This window comes from Pan paniscus, chromosome 2 (assembly GCF_029289425.2).
Source record: "Pan paniscus chromosome 2, NHGRI_mPanPan1-v2.0_pri, whole genome shotgun sequence".
Classification (NCBI taxonomy): domain Eukaryota; kingdom Metazoa; phylum Chordata; class Mammalia; order Primates; family Hominidae; genus Pan; species Pan paniscus.
Window position 1 is genome coordinate 15,078,125 of NC_085926.1, and position 19,478 is coordinate 15,097,602.

The following is a 19,478-nucleotide window of genomic DNA, read 5'->3' on the forward strand; positions in this document are numbered from 1 at the left end:
TTCTTTCACAAGGCACAAAATTTCTATTCTATTTAGTATTCCTTAAATAGATTCCCATATCTGTATTCTCTAAATAACCTTAAACATTTTTCCTCTTAAAAAAGGGTCACTGTAGGAATCCGGGAACATTCTCTAACCTCTCTACCCACTGGTATCACCAGGTTGAGCAATGGCATTGTAGAGGACTTAGTTCAGCTGACACCAAGACTGGAAGCTAGTTGAAAATGATGGAAGCTCTTCGGTTGTCCAAAGGAAACTTACATAATCAGGTTTTTTAGTTTTGTTTTTGCTTCATTTCCCCCAGGAAGCTGCAATGCATGTTGTGATTGGAACACGGGGCCTCTCACCCTCAGTGATGTCACGTGCAAAGGGCAGCACTGGATTTACAGATGACAGAAGACCTATGTTCCAGGCCTAGCTCTGCCAATTCCTGTGTGACCGTGGATAAGTAACTCAACATCTCTTGAGCCTCACTTCACTTACTATCTGTAAAATGAGACCAATCACCTTCTTGCAGAGTTGTTAGGAGAGTCAGATGAAACAATAATGTCTGTGAAAGAAACTCTAAAAACTATAAAGCACAGCATTTTTTTCCCTCCTAATAGTTTTGGCTCTGTTCTATAGCCTCTACAGCCAGAAGCCACCTCATCCACCAAAGCCCTCAGGATTTCAGAAATGTTTGCCTTTGTTGTTTTTGGATAGAAGTTATAACTGTTTATGCTTTTAGAAACTCTTTTTTACTGAACAGAAAAGTGAGATAGAGTGAGACTCTAGGGACAAATATCTGATTACAAAGTGCATATGATTCACCTGTCTGAAAGCTGAAGTCCACTTAGAAATACATGATCATTCCTTTCTTTCTCTCCCAATAAAGACTGTGAATACAACATCCAGAACTCTTTAATCTCATGGCCTTCAGAAATGCTGCCAGCCGTGAGAAGCAAGTTAGCTGAATAACTACAAAATAAGTTCCAGAGGAGCAGCATCTTTGGTGTGTGTGTGTGTGTGTGTGTGTGTGTGTGTGTGTGTGTGTGTGTGTGTGTGTGTCTCTGTTGCCCAGGTGCGAGTGCAGTGGCATGATCATCGCTCACTACAGCCTTGACCTCCCTGGGCTCAAGCGATCCTCCTACCTCAGTCTCCTGAGTAGCTGGGACTACAGGCGTGCACCATCACGCCTGGCTAGTTTTTTTTTTTTTTTAATTTTTTTTGTGAGACGGGGTTTCGCCATGTTGCCCAGGCTGGTCTTGAACTCCTGAGCTCAAGTGATCTGCCCAACCTGGCCTCCCAAGTGCTGGGAATAAAGGCGTGAGCCACTGTGCCCGCCCAGAGGAGCAGCATCTTATCTGGAGGTTAGAATTTGATGTCCAGGAAATACAATAAACATATGTATAGTGAAAAGTACCTTTGAAAAATTCTTTCCACAACTCTCTCAAACCTGAGCTCTTGGAAGCTCAAAAACCAAGGTTTTTAGGTTGTTTTGTTCTTCAACTATGACCTTCCTTTTTCTGGGCTATAGAGGGCAAGATACCAACTGGGGAAGGAAGGATGGTGGGAAGTCTTAAATTTGTGACAGGTAAAATGGGTGCATAATGTGCCTCCATCATCATAGCAAAGGAAAGAAATTCCTCTCCAAACCCTGTTAGGCTGGTGGTTAAAGAACAGTCAAGCCAGATCACAGCAATTACATTTACTAGATTCAAAGTCAGACTGTTTCTCTGAGTGGCTTCAGACAAGTTATCTAATCTCTCTGTGTCTGGTTCGAAATGTGGCTTACAGCCACACAGTTATTGTGAGGATTAAATGAAATTAATAAACAGGGAGACTCTGAAAACGCCTGGCACATGACAAACACTAGTCATCTGTTTGCTACTACTATTATCATATTCCTGTGGCAACACCAAAGCTGATGAGAACTATCCCGTGAGTTAAAGCTCTCAATGACAGCAGGGGATAGGCAAGGTCCTCGCCTCTTACTTTTAATTTGCCCTTTGACATCACGGTCTTCCCCCGAGTGTTCTTCCTCGTAATGTGAGTGAAGCTGATAGAAAGACTGCAGATCCTTCAGGCACAGAGGGCAGAGGAAGCCCTCCCTCACTTCCCCTGGGTCGTCCAGAGAAGCCATGGCAGTGCCGCTCTCAACCCTAGGAAGGCAGGAATCTCATGCCAAGAGTCAGCTTGATTCCTCCCAAGGAACCATGGTTCCCGCAGCATTAGCTTAAGCAGCACACAGATGGTGAGGAAGTGGCTTCATGGCCCTGGATGAGGTTTCCTCTCTGGAGTAGGAGGAGCCCTAAGAAAGAAAAGAAGAAGGGAAAAAAGCCAATTCAGGCAAACTGGTAGCAATTGAGGATTTTCTTCATTCTTTTCACAGTTCAATGGGGTACTTAATGTTTATTCAGTGCAAGTTTGAGAAAACAAACTCTTTCTCAAATCCTTAGACCAAGCAAGCTGCAAAACCTAAAATGTGAAAACATCACTGGAGAACAAAAACTCAATGAAGTGGGAAGCACAGATTCTTGAAATAAGCAAACAATACCTTGGCAATTCTCTTACATTCATTCCAAATGATCCAGCTTCATAATTCATATGCCACTTCAGCCACTGGGGGAATGTCTGAAGTACTTATCAACAAGCAGAAGTTTTTACTTGATGCTCTTTACCTTGATTGTTTATTCAACCACATATAGTAAGTTCTTGATACTTGTAAGACACCTGTGTTAGAAATGCAAAGATGAAAAAGATATAGTATCTGCCATAAAAACATACAAAAAATCAAAAATCCTAACATCAGTTAAAGAGAAACAATAGAAACCTACTAGTCAAAAAGAAAAAATCTATTTTATATTTGTAGAGCACTTATCTCTAATGGGCGTACTAGATTTTCCTTTTTAAGAGACAGCATCTTGCTCTGTCACCCAGTGAGCTATAATTGCTCACAACAGCCTCGACCTTCTGGGTTCAAGTGATCCTCCTGCCTCAGCCTCCTAAGAAGCTGGGACTACAGGAGTATGCCACCACACCCAGCTAGTTTTTAAATTATTTGTAGAGACAGGTTCTTGCTATGTTTCCCAGGCAGGTCTCTAACTCCTGGCCTCAGGCAATCCTCCTGCCTGAGCCCCCCCAAACTGCTGAGATTACAGATGTGAGCCACTGCACCCTGATAGATCTTATAAGCCATTAAGTGACAGTTAAGTAGCAAACCTGATGTTCTCACTGCTTCAAAAATAAAAGGCTGGCCAGGCATGGTGGCTCAAGCCTGTAATCCCAGCACTTTGGGAGGCCAAGGCAGGCGGATCACCTGAGGTCAGGAGTTCGAGACCAGCCTGGCCAATATGGTGAAACCTTATCTCTACTAAAAATACAAAAATTTGCCGGGTGTGGTGGTAGGCGCCTGTAATCCCAGCTAGTGGGGGTACTGAGGCAGGAGAACTGCTTGAACCCAGGAGGCGGAAGTTGCAGTGAGCCGAGATCATGCCATTGCACTCCAGCCTGGGCAACAAGAGCGAAACTCCATCTCAAAAAAGTAAATAAATAAATAAATAAATAAATTGATTTGGGGCCTAAACACTTCAGGGCTTAATAAGTTACATTCTCTTTCTTACTGGCTCATGGCAAAGTCACTTCCAATGTCACCTCATCAAGACACCCAGTCACAAGAGAAATTGAGACAAAACCATTCCACAAAAGCAGAGAAATTTCTCCCCAAGAACCTGGGGATACAAGCCACAGTATATAGTGAGGGGAGATGTGTGACCCTCAGCTTTGGATGGACTGTAGAAGACCACCGAGGAGGGACTGCCTGGTCCTCAAAGCTGAAGGGTGGCAGCAACTCAGAAAATAAACAAATGAGACACCAGGTCCCTATTTTTTCCCTCTAGTTAAGAAACCCAGTGACTTCATAAATTTTCCACTGGAATATAGCAGCTCTAGGTCTGGCCTGTTCCCTCCCCAGCCAGTGGTTCATCTGATGCTGACTCTGACAGCTCCCTTTCTTCCCATGCTCTCACCCCTAACGACCACAAATAACACAAAGCCCACCACATCCATGCCACACAACCACCCTTCACGCCTCAGCCCAAACCCAAACCTCACTTCCTCAAAAGAAATGCCTCTTACTCAGAGCATCAGAATGGACTTCTCCTTCACAGCACTCATCTCAATTTATAACCGCAGGTACATACGTGAAGTGACCAAGTAAGACTGTAAAATCTGGGAGGGCACAGACTCTATATGTTTTCCACTTCGCCGTCTCCCCAGGGTTTAGCACAGTACCTGGCACACACAATGAAGCAGCACAATAAAGCTCCATGAATGAACGAAGAAATGAATGAACTCCAAAATCATATAACTAAGCATACACCATAAAGAAATCTAACACAAACCACCGAATTGGACCCCACAACCATAACTGAACACATAAGCAAGCCCCTCGCACTCTAAATCACGTAAAAAGTAAAAAAAAAAAAAAAAAAAAAAAAGCTACATGTTCTGCAGCCGTACATCCAGCATGAATGTCACCCCGCCACATGCCGCATCGACGACACATCCCACAGCCGCACTCAACCCGGCCTCAAGATCGCAACCACAACCCACATAACTAACATGATTATACACACATCGCATGACCACACACAACACGAACGACTCAATCCCGTGAAGCAGACATGACAACGTCACACATCGCACAGACACCACACAAAACACTCCGAACATCTCCACACGAACTCAGAATACAAACGCTTCAGCTTTACACAACCAGAGAATCAAACACAACCGCTCGGGAGACAAGCACCCACCCACTCCACCCACAGCTGCACAACCAAACCCAAGTGTATACGCCCCGCGTAACCGCACAACCACACAGAGCCCAATCATCACAGGCACACACAAGCGAAACGCACGGCCTGAAAGCCCCATCTCCCACCTCTCACGTCACACCCACCACAACCACACACGGCCCGCCCGTCTCCGTTCTGGAGGAGTCGTGTCCCCGCCCCCCAGACTGGGCCTGACCCTCTGTATGTACCCTGCCGGGCTCCTGCGGGCACCCAGGTTTGTCCCCCCCTTCAGGCCCGGGCTCTGGGCCTCCACCGTCCGTCACTCAGCCGCAGCCGCCATCTCCATCGGTCGCTCGGAACTCGGCAGGTGCGCCTGCGGCGGCGACGAAACCGGAAGACAAGCTGGTAGACGCCTGTCGAGCGCCGAGTCTTCGAGGGCGCGAAAAGGGCGGATACGGATTCGAATAGTGGAGGGCGGGCCGGCGGCTTCTGCGCAGGCGCTGTCCGAACGAGGGGGGGGATGGTGGGGAGCGGAGAGAAAGTGGGGCTCGGTAATTTTGTGCGGTTCTTACGTCCCGAATTCGAACTAATAGCGCGTCAAAGCCAGCCAATGGCTCTGCACCGCATTGTACAGGTGGGAAAGCTGAGACCAGTAGCTCTTTGGCTCTTGACCAAAGTGCACAAAGAATAAGGCAGCCAAGGAATCAAAGTTCCTGAGAGCTAGAGACAGAAAAAATATTCAGGGGACGTGGAGGCGATGGAAAGTCCAAGAATAGAACCACATGAGAGTGGAGACTTGGTATGAGAAGGTGTATCCCGGGGTGTACAGCATGGCCAAACCTGTGGAAAAGATGGCATTTTCAAAAGGCAGGACGATTGATCAGCCAGGACCTACCCCGTGCCTACGCTGTGCTGGGTACCACAGGGTATAGAGAGGCAAAACCTCATCCCAGTCCCGGAGACCTATTTGCTTTGTGCCCTGCACACGTTCTGGACCTTAGCAATGGCCAGCCTCCAGGAGCAAGAGCTGCAGAGAACGATGGGACGATGGGACGATCCTGGGCCTCCGTTTACATCCCTGCAGTGTTACTGGCCCCCTTTTACAGAAGTAAAATGGGGATGATAATGATAGTCTCCGCTTCACAGTGTCGTGAAGATTGAGGTAATTGCACGGTAGGTAGGTAGGAGGGTGTCCTGCATACTGGCTTTGCCCATCTCACTTTCCCTGCCTCCAAAAAGTCTTCCCCACCTGGTCTCTGGACAGGAGCACTGAGCCTCCATCACCTTCCATTTAAGGACATGGGGCTCCGGACTTGGAGAGCATTGAGTTTTTGGAAAGCAATCACCAGTGAAAGGGCAGTGAACTAGGGGTCTAGAGATCTGGGTTCTAGCCCTGGCTGTACGTTACTTTGTGGCTTTGAGCAGGTCCTTTCCCCTTTCTTCGCCTGAGTTCTCTCATCTGTACAAAAGAAATTGGCTCCAGTGACTTAGCCTTTTCTCTCAATCTGATGGCCAATTTTTTTTTTAACGTTACAACGTCTGCAGGAGCGAATAATGACTTCCCTTTGTTTACTGATAGAGACAAGGAAGAGGCTTCCTAACCTGTCAGAAGCAAAGCAACATGCCAAGCTCCCCGTCTCCATCACTAGCTTCTGCCTTAGGTCCCAAAAGCCAGGACTTTGGGAGTAAAACCACCCTTTTGAAAGTCTGAAGCCACCGAGGTCCCAGAACGAGCCACACTTACAGGCAGGACTATGTTTTGGGTAGGGCAATGAACGTTTATTAAACCATCATGATTTTTGCTTGTCGTTTTATCATTTACAAAAAACATATTTGGTCGGGCGCGGTGGCTCACGCCTGTAATCCCAGCACTTTGGGAGGCCGAGGTGGGCAGATAACTTGAGGTCAGGAGTTCAAGACCAGCCTGGCCAACATGGTGAAACTCTGTCTCTACCAAAAATATAAAACATTAGTCGAGTGTGGTGTCACTCGCCTGTAATCCCAGCTACTCAGGAGGTTGAGGTAGGAGAATTGCTTGAACCCAGGAGGCAGAGTTTGCAGGGAGCCAAGATTGTCCCACTGCACTCCAGCCTGGGCAACAAAGTGAAACTCCGCCTCAAAAAAAAAAAAAGAAAGAAAGAAAAGAAAAGAAAAAAATATCATATTCATCATTTCATTTGCTCAAAAAAGCAATAGCAATGTGGCCTCAACTTGTAAGTTAATTCTGGAAATCACAGTGGATTGTGCACTGCTCTTGATATTGTTTCTTTTTTTTTCTTTTTTCTTTTTTTTTTTTTTTGAGGCAGAGTCTCACTCTGTCCCCCAGGCTGGAGTGCAGTGGCGTGATCTCAGCTCACTGCGAGCTCCGCCTCCCAGGTTTATGCCATTCTCCTGCCTCAGCCTCCCGAGTAGCTGGGACTACAGGCACCCGCCACCACGCCCGGCTAATTTTTTGTATTTTTAGTAGGGACAGGGTTTCACTGTGTTAGCCAGGATGATCGCAATCTCCTGACCTCGTGATCCACCCTCCTCGGCCTCCCAAAGTGCTGGGATTACAGGCGTGAGCCACCGCGCCTGGCCGATACTGTTAATGATAATGACAAAGACCCTCCTATATGCTTCACACTTCATCAAAAGTACTTTCTTTAATCCTTTAGGCAACTCTATGACTATTTCCAGTTTGATAATAATAAAAATGACTAATATTTACTGAGGGATTTGCACATGCCAGACACTGTTCTATGTGCTTTCCATATCTTAACTCATTTCATTCTCACACAACCCAATGATGTACAAACTATACAAAATGTAATAATATTCCCATTTTATAGAAGGGAAGCTGAGGCACAGAGAGGTTAGGTGACTTGCCCAGGGTCACCAGCTGGTGAGCCTTGAACCCAGAGTCACCTTGCCTTGAGGCTTTCACAATCCCCACTTTTCCTTCCTCTGTGAAGTGCTGATAGACTTCCTGTACCTCCTCAGCTTCCTCCAGGCACCACTCCTGTACTGGGCATAGAGAGGGGATGTAAGCCAATTAGTTCAAAACAGAAGTGTGCACGTGCACACAGATGCTCTGGTGTGAGAGGAGAGACCAGCAGAGTCCCCTGCAGGAATTCACGAAAGGGTTCCCAGAAGCGGGCAGCACGTGAGCATGGTCCTTGGGTAGAAACGATTGGGAAGGGCCTTCCAGGCCAGGGGAACAGCATATGCAAAGGCATAGTTATGGAGAAGAACATGAGTCCTTTGAGAAACTCACAGAAAAGTTCATTCACACATAGAGGGATGATATCAAGCCACTCCTCCTTGTTCCCAAAACTGTAGGCAGCTACTTCTAGTGAGAGAATCGTGGACAGCTGGGTCTCTTCACCCTTGCCCCCTGCCTTAGGGTTCTCTATCTTTCTGTCTCTCTATCCCTCTCTCTATCTCACTCTCTCACTTTCTCTTGGCCCTTATTTGTCTAAGTTTATCCCAAGCAGCACAAGACATCTTGGCACCACATTAAAATCCTTGGGCAAGAAAATAAATTATGATATGGGTAACATAAACGTCATTGGGGAAGGTCTGGGCACATCATGTAACTTCCCGAAGGGCCAACTGCCCTCCAGGCTGGCCTGGCCCCAGCTCCCAGGCCTCTGCCAGCTGCTGTGGTCTGAGCCAGCGGGTTGAGGGCGTTGAGGTTGGCACACCCTGTCTGCTGGCACAGGGAAATGAGGGTGATGACGGACAGCCTGGCAGAGCCTTGCCTGGAGGATGGAGGGAGGGTGTGCTGGGCTGGGCAGTGTCTGAGGGAAGCAGGTGGCAGTTGCTGTGGCCCTATCAGGAAGGAAGCAGGGAATGAAGAAGGAAGAGAAAACGAGGGGAGAAAGGAAGAGGAAGAGGGAGGGAAAGAATGACAAGAAAAAAGCGAAGATGGAGCAAAAGTCGACCTGGGTTTGAATCCCAGCCCTGCCACCTGTGGCCACGTGAACCTTGGGCGGGTCACTTAAATTCTCTGAGCTTCGGTTTCCTCATCTGTGAAATGAGATAATTATAGTACTCACCTCTTAGGTTGGAGGGTTAAATAGCTTAATATTTGGAAAGTGTTAGAACAGCGCCTGGCACAGGGGAAGGACTACGTAAATGTTTGTTAAATAAAGAAAAAGGAAGAGCAGTGTAATTTAGATGCCTTGGCTGTTGTGTTGCGCTGAGTCAGACAATAGCATGAGGGTGTGAGGATCCAATCTGGTGTCATAGAAATAGCTTTGAGAGTCATGGCCTTGCCAGATGGGATGTCTCCAAAAAGAACTCAGAATAGAATCACATAGCAACTAGATTCATTAAATCCAATAGTGGGTGGGGGAACAGCTTCAGCAAACCTGAAAAGCAGGAAACATGGAATTGACTTGGGAGATGTGAGCTTCAAAGCCAATCAGTTTGCAGGTAGCGGGCTGGCATTCTCTTTGACAAAGCAGGACCACTCCCAGCCCATTGGGGCCTGTGGCAAATGGGAAAGAGGCACCACTCCCTTCTCTCCCATGGACAAAACCTTGTGCTGGCACTCAAGCCCTGCATTTGGCAAATGGGGAACATACTGGATTTCAGCATCCACTTACCCCCACCCCCACCCTACTCCCAACTATGCTGCACACAACCTGCACGGTGGCCCTAAGTGCAGGGAGGAGGAGAATCAAGAGCACAGCATGGTCCTCAGGTCACGAGAAAAAGTCACGCTCGTTGTCTGCAGCTTCAGATCTCATTCCCTGACTTACATCTTCAGAGATACGCACCTTCAGCCAGTTGAGAAGTTAACCTCAATTTTAACCCAGATTTGAAACAATCTGTGTGTATATGGTATTTTAAGTATTTGAGGGATTTAAGAGTGTTTGGCATGTTAGAGCATCTAACACATTCATCTCGTGACTCCAGTTTAAAATCTGTAACTCAGCAAATGACTTAGGCTTGTGATTTTAAGTTCATTCAACAAACTATGTATTAAGCACCTACCTACATGAGTGCCTGAGATAAACAAAACAGACATTGATCCTTGCCCTCAGGGAGATGACATTCGCATGGAGAGACACAGATCCTAAACAATTAATATACTAAATAAGTATGTTATATAGCACATTAGAAAATGGTAAGTACTATAGAAAAAAAAAAAACAGAGTAAAGAGAACAAGGAGTGCCAGGTTGCAGAACTTACAGCGTGGTCAGGGTAGGCCTCATTGAGAAGGCAACATTTGAGAAAAGACTTGAAGAAAGTGAGCCATGTGGATCCCTTGGGGAAGAGCATTCCAGGCAGAGGGAACAGCCACTGAAAAGTCCTCATGTGGAAGTGTGCAGGGCAGTTTGCAGAAAAAGTAATGAGGCCAACACCCATGTCCATAGCGGTATTATTCACAATAGCCAAACGATAGAGACACCTCAAATGTCCATCAACATGTCAACATAGAATAATCAAAAGAGTCAGCATGCGGTCTGTTTGTTGTTGTTGTTGTTTTTGTTTGTTTGTTTTTAGAGACAGGGTCTCACTCTGTCACTCAGGCTGGAGTGCAGTGGTGCAATCGTCCCACCTTAGCCTCCTGAGTAGCTGGGACTACAGATATGCACCCCCACACCTATTTAATGAAGAAAAAATTTTAGAGGTGAGGTCTTGCTATGTCACTAGCTCAGAATGTAGCTTAAAGAGAGTTTAGTCAAATGCAAAGATTGAGGACTGCACCCTGGGACTGCACACTTCCAAGTTGACTTGGCAAATGCTCTGGAGAACAAACAAGAGGCTCAAGTTTTTAATGAGAAGAAGGATGAGGCTGGGCACAGTGGCTCATGCCTGTAATCCCAACTACTTGGGAGGCTGAGGCAGAAGGATTGCTTGAGGCCAGGAGTTTGAGACTAGCCTTGGCAATATAATGAAACCCCATTTCTAAAAAAAAAAAAAAAAAAAAAAAAAAAAAAAAATTGAGTTAGAAAATTAGCTGGGGCTGGGCATGGTGGCTCACAGCTGTAATCCCAGGACTTTGGGAGGCTGAGATGGGTGGATCACCTGAGGTCAGGAGTTCGAGACCAGCCTGGCCAACATGGCAAAACCCCATCTCTACTAAGATACAAAAATTAGCCAGGCGTGGTGGCTCATGCCTGTAATCCCAGCTACTGGGGAGGCTGAGGCAGGAGACTCATTTGAACCTGGGAGGCAGAGGCTGCAGTGAGTCGAGATCATGCCACTGCACTCCAGCCTGGGCAACACAGCCGAGACTCTGTCTCAAAAAAAAAAAAATAGAAAATTAGCTGGGCATGGAGGTGTGCACCTGTAGTCCCAGCTACTTGGGAGGCTGAGGCAGGAGGATCACTTGAGCCCAGGTGTTTATTATTATTATTATTTTTTTTTTGAGACAGAGTTTTCGCTCTTGTTGCCCAGGCTGGAATGCAATGGCATGATCTCGGCTCACTGCAACCTCCACCTCCCAGGTTCAAGCAATTCTCCTGCCTCAGCCTCCCAAGTAGCTGGGATTACATGCATGTGCCACCACACCCAGCTAATTTTTTAGTATTTTTAGTAGAGACGGGGTTTCACCATGTTGGTCAGGTTGGTCTTGAACTCCCGACCTCAGTTGATCCTCCCGTCTTGGCCTCCCAAACTGTTGGGATTACAGGTGTGAACCACCGTGCCCGGCCAAGCCCAGGTGTTTGAGGTTACAGTGAACTATGATCATGCTATTACAGTCCAACCTGGGCAACAAACTGAAACCCTGTCTCAAAAAAGAGAGAGAGAGAAAAAGGACAAATCCGGAGAGCTTACAATTACAGAAGTTGTTCATCAGGAATTCTCATTGGTTTACAGAAATAACATTGGCTAATGATTGGCTATATATTGTTGAACTATAGGGTGTATGGCATTTGATGGCTACTTGGTGTCAGAGCTGGCACAGCCAAGTGGGTTCAAGAGGTAATTATTTAGCTCAAGGAGGAGTGAGATGCAACTGCTGTTACATTTCATTTTTTAATTTTTATTTATTTATTTGAGACAGGGTCTCATTCTGTTGCCCATGCTGGAGTGCAGTGGCGTGATCATGGTTCACTGAAGCCTCGACATCCTGGGCTCAGGTGATCTTCCCACCTCAGCCTCCCGAGTAGCTGGGACTATAGGCGCCTACCACCATGCCTGGCTAATTTGTCCATTTTTTGTAGAGATGGGGTTTCACCATGTTGCCCGGTTGGTCTCGAACTCCTGAGCTCAAGCAATCTGCCCACCTCAGCCTCTCAAAGTGCTAGGATTACAGGCGTGAGCCACCGAACCCAGTCTGCTGTTCCATTTAATTTAATTTAATTTAATTTTTTTTTTTGAGACGGAATCTCACTCTGTCGCCCAGGCTGGAGTGCAGTGGCACGATCTCAGCTCACTGCAACCTCCACCTCCCAGGTTCAAGTGATTCTCATGCCTCAGCCTCCTGAGTAGCTGGGATCACAGGCGTGCATCACCATGCCCGGCTAATTTTCGTATTTTTAGTAGAGATGGGGTTTCACCATACTGGCCAGGCTGGTCTTGAGCTCCTGACCTCAAGTGATCCGCCCGCCTCGGCCTCCCAAAGTGCTGGGATTACAGGTGTGTGCCACCATGCCCGGCCTGCTGTTACAGTTTAAATGCCTTTCTGGGCCTGGTAATTTAAAGTGGTTAGCATTTCTCAGAAAAAGGTTTTCTTTCTCAAACAGATGAATGAATAAACAAAGCATGGTCTATGCTTACAATAAAATATCATTCAACCATAAAAAGGAAATGAATTTTGATATCTGATACAACATGGATGGATCTTTTTCATTACATTTAGTGAAATAAGTCAGACACAGGAGGACAAATACTATATGAGTCCACTTATGGTGAGATATCCAGAATAGTGTAATTCATAGAGACAGACAATAAAATAAAGGCTACCGGGGTGAGGGGAGGGAGAGTTATTGTTTAAAGGGTACGGAGTTTTTATAAGGGATGATGAACAAGTTTTGAGTATAGATAGTGGAGCTGGTTACACAACATTGTGACTGTATTTAATGCCACTGAATTGTGCACTTACAAATGATTAAAATGATGAATACTGTGTTGTGTATGTTTTACCACAATAAGCAAAGTAATTGCTGGGCGAGATGTCAAAGCCCTGGCAATGGTAAGTGATTGGCTCGCAGGTAGTTGAGAAGAGTTTGCCCACAACAGTATAGGATTGAAAGGGAAAGTTTTATAAGATAGAAAGAACCCTGCATCAGAGTGTGGCCGGCGCCTCAGCAAGAGAGGACTGTGTGAACCACAGTGGATTTTCCTTAGGGGCATTTATGGACCTTAAAGCGGGAGCTTAAGTGTAATTTGGACCATGTTAGCCACATCGGTCATGATAAATGGAGGCCGAGGCAGGAGAATCACTTGAACCTGGGAGACAGAGTTTGCAGTGAGCCGAGATCGTGCCATTGCACTCCAGCCTGGGCGACAGGAGCAAAACTCCGTCTCAAAAAAAAAAAAAAGAAGTTACACTTGTAGACATTTTGGTGCTTTGATGTCAGCAAGGGTTGCACAATGAGTTTTGACATGCATGCATTCGGAGATGTATAGAAATTCTGGTTTCTTATACATTTTGGGGAAGGAAGCAGGGTACTAGATGCCAGCTTTAGATCATAGGGAAATCGAATTTCTTCTGAATTCCTCAGATGAGGAGTGTCGCCTCTAGATGGTCTGCTTTGTGGCCACCAGGTGATCTTTGCTCTCCTCAGTGATGAGGCCAGTGTGGCTGGAGCAGAGGAAGTGAGGGAGAGAGTTTTGGGAAATCAGGTGTGAGAGCTCAAGGGTGAGGGGAGGTCACAGCCATTGAAGGGACTTTGGCCTTTACTATGAGTGAGGTGGGAGCTGGGGGAAGTGCTGAGTAGGGGAGGGACAGGATGTGACCTCTGACTGCTGGATTGGGAAGAGACACCGAGGTCGGAAATGCCAAGTGTGCATGTCACATAGTAAACCCTTCAGAAATTCAGGTGACAGGATGCATGTAGAGTCCCTGGAAGGAAACACCAACTGTAACAGTGGGCACCTCTGGGGAGGGAAACTGGAATGGTGGGGAGACTGACTTTCCACAACGTAGGCTTTTTTCCTACGATTTGAATGGCTTTTTTCCTCCATATGTATTTTTCTCAAAAATATCTAAATCAAAAAATTAAGGAAAAGGAAAATAGGAGAAGACTGAAAAATCAGCAAAAAGCAAAACTGCGGATGGGGTCCCCAAGACACCCCTTTCTCCAAAGTTGTTTCCCCTTCATGCACCTGTTTGCTCTTCTGCGATAAGGGAGGAATTTGACAGGCTCAAAAGCCTCATGCCCAGGGGAGTCATTTGCCCCAACTCGTAGCCTCAAATGAACCCCCACTTTGCTCACAGTTGGGGGTGGGCCCCCTCCAGTTCTAGCTTGTGGGCTGTCTAGCAGGTCAGTGAGGGTTGTAAGTAGCCTTGCCAGCCACCAGGGGGCGGCATCTGGCCACTTTAGAACCTTGCAGCGAACCCGGGTGTCCAAAGCCAACGTGGTTCTGCTGGTTTATCTCCAATGCCTTCCAAGGCTCCCTCCTGCTGACCACCGGAGGAAGCTGAGCATCCCAGCAGCCTGGGGTGGGAGACTCAGTCCCTCTACCACGCCTCTGCACTGCTGCCCCTTTCCTCTTTTAGGGGCTCGCCAAGTAGCTGATAACAGGGAGCCAGGATGCACAACACACTGTCATGTTCTGGACCAGCCTTGGACCTTCCACAGAGGCCTGGGTTCTTTTATCTCTGGGGCCCCACCCCTAAACCTGCTCTTCCCACAGCTCTTCCATCCATGTGCTCTGGCCAAGAACCGTGGAGTCATCCTTGACTTCTTTCTCTCACATCCCACTTTTTTTTTTTTTTTTTTTTTGAGACAGGGTCTGACTCTGTCACCCAGGCTGGAGTGCAGTGGCGCGATCTCGGCTCACTGCAACCTCTGCCTCCCAGGCTCAAGTCATCCTCCCACCTCAGCCTCCCGAGTAGCTGGGACCACAGGCACTCACCACCACGCCTGGCTAATTTTCGTATTTTTTTGGAGAGAGACAGGGTCTCACTTTGTTGGCTCAGGCTGGTATCAAACTCCTGAGCTTAAGCAATCCACCCACTTCGGCCTCCCAAAGGGCTGGGATTACACGTGTGAGCCACTGTGCCCGGCCTCACATCCCACTTCCAACCCATCAGCAAGTTCTGTCAGCTTTTACTTTGGAATGGATCTAGAATATGCGGAATCTAGAATACACTTCTCACCACCTCACTGCCTATATACAGTGCCCTTGACATAAGTAACTCCATGTTAGAAAGATTCCATCTTACATTTCAAAAGGCATCATGCCAACAGGGACCAGATGTCTGCCTCATCAACAGAAACTGCACCCAATCAGGCAAGGGTATGGCCACACACACTTTACTGTCAGCTTTCACCAGAAGACTCAAGGACCATTAAAAAAAAAAAAAAGCAGGACTTCAGCAGTTCAACTCAGACATCTCACTAGACACTGTCTTGATGTCACTCATGGTCAGCACCCGGCATCTGCCACTGAAAGCTCCACCCAAATCAAGGACTCTTCCTTGCAAGACACTGATGACTGTCAGAATCAGCCCAGAACACTCTCCATGTTCACATTAATGAACCAGTCCAGCTCTCCTTGGAATGATTCATTAACCCCTTTTCCTATCCCCTTTCCCTTCGTGTTAAATGTTACTCTGTTTGATGTGAAATTTTTAATCTATAATATTTACATGTTAATTACGAATACTGCTATGACGGTTTGCAATATTGACTGACCTGTGGATCGGCTTGGACCTATGTGCCCGTGGCTCTGACTACTGAGTGAGCGGGTAATACTAAGAATTGCCTCCTTGGGAACTTCTTGTAGCTCATGGCTTTTATGATTGAATAAGCATCAATAAAAGTCTGACCTTGGGAAAGGCACAAACGTGTGTGGACCTGGTTATGTCTGACCTTGCACTGCTCACAACAATTGGCGTAGTTAGCAGCTGTCCTTCAGTCAGACAAATGTCCAAAACTAAAAGCAGCCATTTATAATCATATAACTGTGATAACCAAATTGGGAAAATTCCTAAAGCCAAATCCTCCACTAAAACTTAAATTAAAAATCAAGCCACTTGGGGAAACAAACGACCACCGTCTCTAAAAAGAGATAATCTCACTTCATGTTGAAAGTCTCGCTCCCTAAGGAAAACCTTGGGTAATGGGGTGGAACTAACCCATGTCGTGCACATCCAAAGGCCGATGAAGTCTGGGCTGACACCAAGCTAGGAAGCTGGTGGAGCCGGAAGGGCTCGTACCAAACAGGGTTTCAACTTACGAGACAGTGGTTGGCAAAACAACTTTAATCTGGCAGAAAGAAAGGAACGTCAATAACCTCCACTCATACTATTGGTTAAGGTGGGAAATGGAAATATTTATTATTAAGAAACCATATAAAGTAGCTCTTAATATTGCATAATGTGGGCCCTAGGAAAGAAAATTAAGCAGGCATGCCAGAAGGCTTGTCACCCAAATACAGTACTTAGTGTTGAATACCAGACAGAGTTGGAAGTCAGGAAATGACTCCCTGTACTATCCCCTAAGGATGTACAGTCAGACTCGAGGCTCGCCCCTCCAAATGTTAAACCTTTGATTAGCAGAGCCGCAAAAGAAGAAATCTCTGCACTTTTAATGCAAAGCATCTTACAGACAGACAGGGATCACCAGAAAGGCAAAGAGGTCGTTCATAGAATTTTAAGGAAAAGTAAATCCTTTTCAGATGTAACTTTTGAAAAGGAATATCTGGGACCAAACCCCCCATCCAGAGGACCCGGGAGATTATGATGACCCTGGGAGGCGGTCGCATGTGGCAAGACCTATAATAACTAGAAAAAGAGTTATAGAATATGACCGTGGACATGACAGCCCTCAGGACATCACTGAGATCACAGAATACATCAAAGCAGAATTACGACAACTAAGAACAAACTTTTGCTAAAGACGGACCACAGATGCAAACTGGCTCCTCTTTATCTGTGGGATAATGGAGCAAACACCATAGTGCTCCCAGCTACTCAGGAGGCTGAGACAGGAGAATCACTTGAATCGGAGAAGTGGAGGTTGCAATGAGTTGAGATCACACCACTGCTCTCCAGCCTGGGTGACAGAGCGAGACTCAGTCTCAAAAACAAACAAACAAACAAAAAACAAAGATTCTAGAATTCCTCAAGGAAGCAAGAAAGATGTGATTACAATTGGCATTTCAAATAACTTTAATAGGCCAGTATGGCCTGTCCTAAAACAAAACAGGAACTATAGACTTTATTATGGAAATTTAAATATATTCTCACCCAAAATGTCTGAGGCATTTCCAGATGTAGAAGATGTCATTAATAAGATCACTAACTCCAGTGGGAAATACTAGGTAACCATAGACGGTCAGACATGTTCTTTGCCATACCAATAAACAAAAAAAGTCAGGAAAATAGCTCCTTTACTTGGGAAGGCAAAAAATACCCAATTTAAAAGATTACTGCAAAGATAATTAAATAATTCAGTAATAGCTCACTTCATTTCATCATCACACATAGATCAATTAAAATATGTATCACTAAAAATATCATACATAGATGACATTATAATGGTAAACGATGACCAGGAAAAACTTAAGCAAAAAAATTCCCAATTAATAAAACACTTAAGATCACTGGGATAGACCATTCATACAGATAAAACCATAGGCCCAGACACCGATTGCAAATTTTTAGTAGTACAATGGTCACCGGAAAGAAGAACAATCCTGATCACAGTGATAGATAAAATAAAAGTCCTTGGCTGGGTGCAATGGCTCACACCTGTATTCCTAACACTTTAGGAGGTCAAAATGGGCAGGTCGCTTGGGCCTGGGAGTTTGAGACCAGCCTGTGCAACATGGCCAAATCCCGTCTCCACAAAAAATACAAAAAAATTAGCCGGTTGTGGTGGTGCACGTCTGTAATCTCAGCTACTTGGGATGCTGAGGTGGGAGAATCGCTTGAACCGTGAGGCGGAGGTTGAGGTGAACCAAGATCACGTCATTGCACTCTAGCCTGGGCGACAGAGCCAGGCCCTGTCTCAAGAATAAAATAAAATCCCTTAAGGTGCCAAACAACACACAGGAAGCACCAAGATGAACAGGTTTATTTGGGTCCTGGAGGCAGCGTACACCTTACTTAAACATCATCCTGAAACCAATTATAAGATAACCAGGACATCCTGAGACTTCACATGGGGAAGTGAACAGACACAAGCACTTGAAACACTCAAAGACTACATCGCCACATTCCAAACACGGCATCACCCAACTCCAGATTCACTACTTAAGTCAGGAATTCTGATGAGTGTTGAATATGGAACACAGTCATTATAGACAAGGAAACCAGATTCTACATCCTTCCTACTGGTCAGATTTGGACAACAAAATTCCCATACTCTAACAACAAATACAGCCCATTTGAAAAATACATATGGCTTACATATGAAACCCTCAAAACACTGAACCTCTGATTGGCAACAACAACGTTACAATTACATGCCATATGCTTCTCCTTTACAGGATAAAACTGAGCCCTGAGGAACTGACAGGTATCCAAATTGATCCAAAGCTGCTCACATGGAAATGGTACATCTAGGGTCAAGACACCGGCTTTGAGGGTAAACCAGGCCTCCTCACTGAGGACATTCACAAGACTGAAACAGACTTGCTGGAGTTTATTTTGAGGACAGGGACAATCCCTGCCAATATAGGTAAATGGGGCCCAGTCTGGTCTAATGTCTTGCCCAGCACCTGGTTTACAGAAGGATCAGCCTTTGTGATTCAAGGCCAGCACAGCACTCAGATCCCAGGACCAAAGGATCCCAAAGGAGGCAGGTATATCACCCTCTGTACAGCATGCAGACTTGATTGCTTTTGTCCTAGTAGTAAGACAGTGTCAGAAAATAAAAAAATATACATTTTTACAAACTCATGGACAGTTCCATATGGCATAGCCCTATGTTCACACAAATGGAAACAAAATAAATTTTTTTTTTTTGAGTTGGAGTCTCCCTCTTGTTGCTCAGGCTGAAGAGCAATGGTGCGATCTCAGCTCACTGCAACCTCCAACTCCTGGGTTCAAGCGATTCTCCTGCCTCAGCTTCCAAAGTAGCTGGGATTGCAGGCGCCCGCCACCACGCCCGGCTAATTTTTATATTTTTAGTAGAGATGGGGTTTCACCATGTTGGCCAGGCTGGTCTCGAACTCCTGACCTCCGGTAATCCACCCACCTCGGCCTCTCAAAGTGCTGGGATTACAGGCGTGAGCCACCGTGCTCAACACAAAATAACTTTTAAATTAATGGTAAGAACATGCGGTCCAAACCTTACTGGGAAGAACTATATAAATCATAAAACAAAATTAAGGTATTAATGTATCAGTACACCAAAAAGATAATTCAGTGACCACAAAATTTAGGGATCAAGTAGAGGCATTAACAGGAAACATAACCAGTGACACACAAAACATACCCAAGTTAAAGCAACACAGAAATCCAGAAAGCTCGTGGAGACATTCATTACCACCTCTACAACTCAGGAGGAAATCAGACAGGAGTGGGAGATACCAAGGGACCCTCAATAGCTACTAAAACCGGGAGATGGCTTTAAAATTAA

At 45.9% G+C, this 19,478-nt stretch overlaps 1 protein-coding gene across 7 annotated transcripts in view; it reads right to left on the reverse strand.

Moving 5' to 3' along the window:
• RBSN (rabenosyn, RAB effector) overlaps positions 1-5,204 on the reverse strand; it is a 29,134-nt gene extending 23,930 nt beyond the window's left edge. Inside the window, exons 1-4 of one of the 7 annotated variants that reach the window (XM_003826217.4) lie at positions 5,027-5,204; positions 4,117-4,272; positions 2,537-2,712; positions 1,975-2,290 (exon numbers count right to left, since the gene is read on the reverse strand). In XM_003826217.4, coding sequence (XP_003826265.2) covers positions 1,975-2,122 — 148 coding nt within the window. In that variant the 5' untranslated portion in view covers positions 2,123-2,290; positions 2,537-2,712; positions 4,117-4,272; positions 5,027-5,204. Of the gene's footprint in view, positions 1-1,974; positions 2,291-2,536; positions 2,713-4,116; positions 4,273-5,013 lie in introns of all 7 variants that reach the window. The other 6 variants (XM_008951682.5, XM_063602720.1, XM_014344187.5 and 3 more) reach the window with 6 other exon arrangements.
• Positions 5,205-19,478: the final 14,274 nt, after the last annotated feature.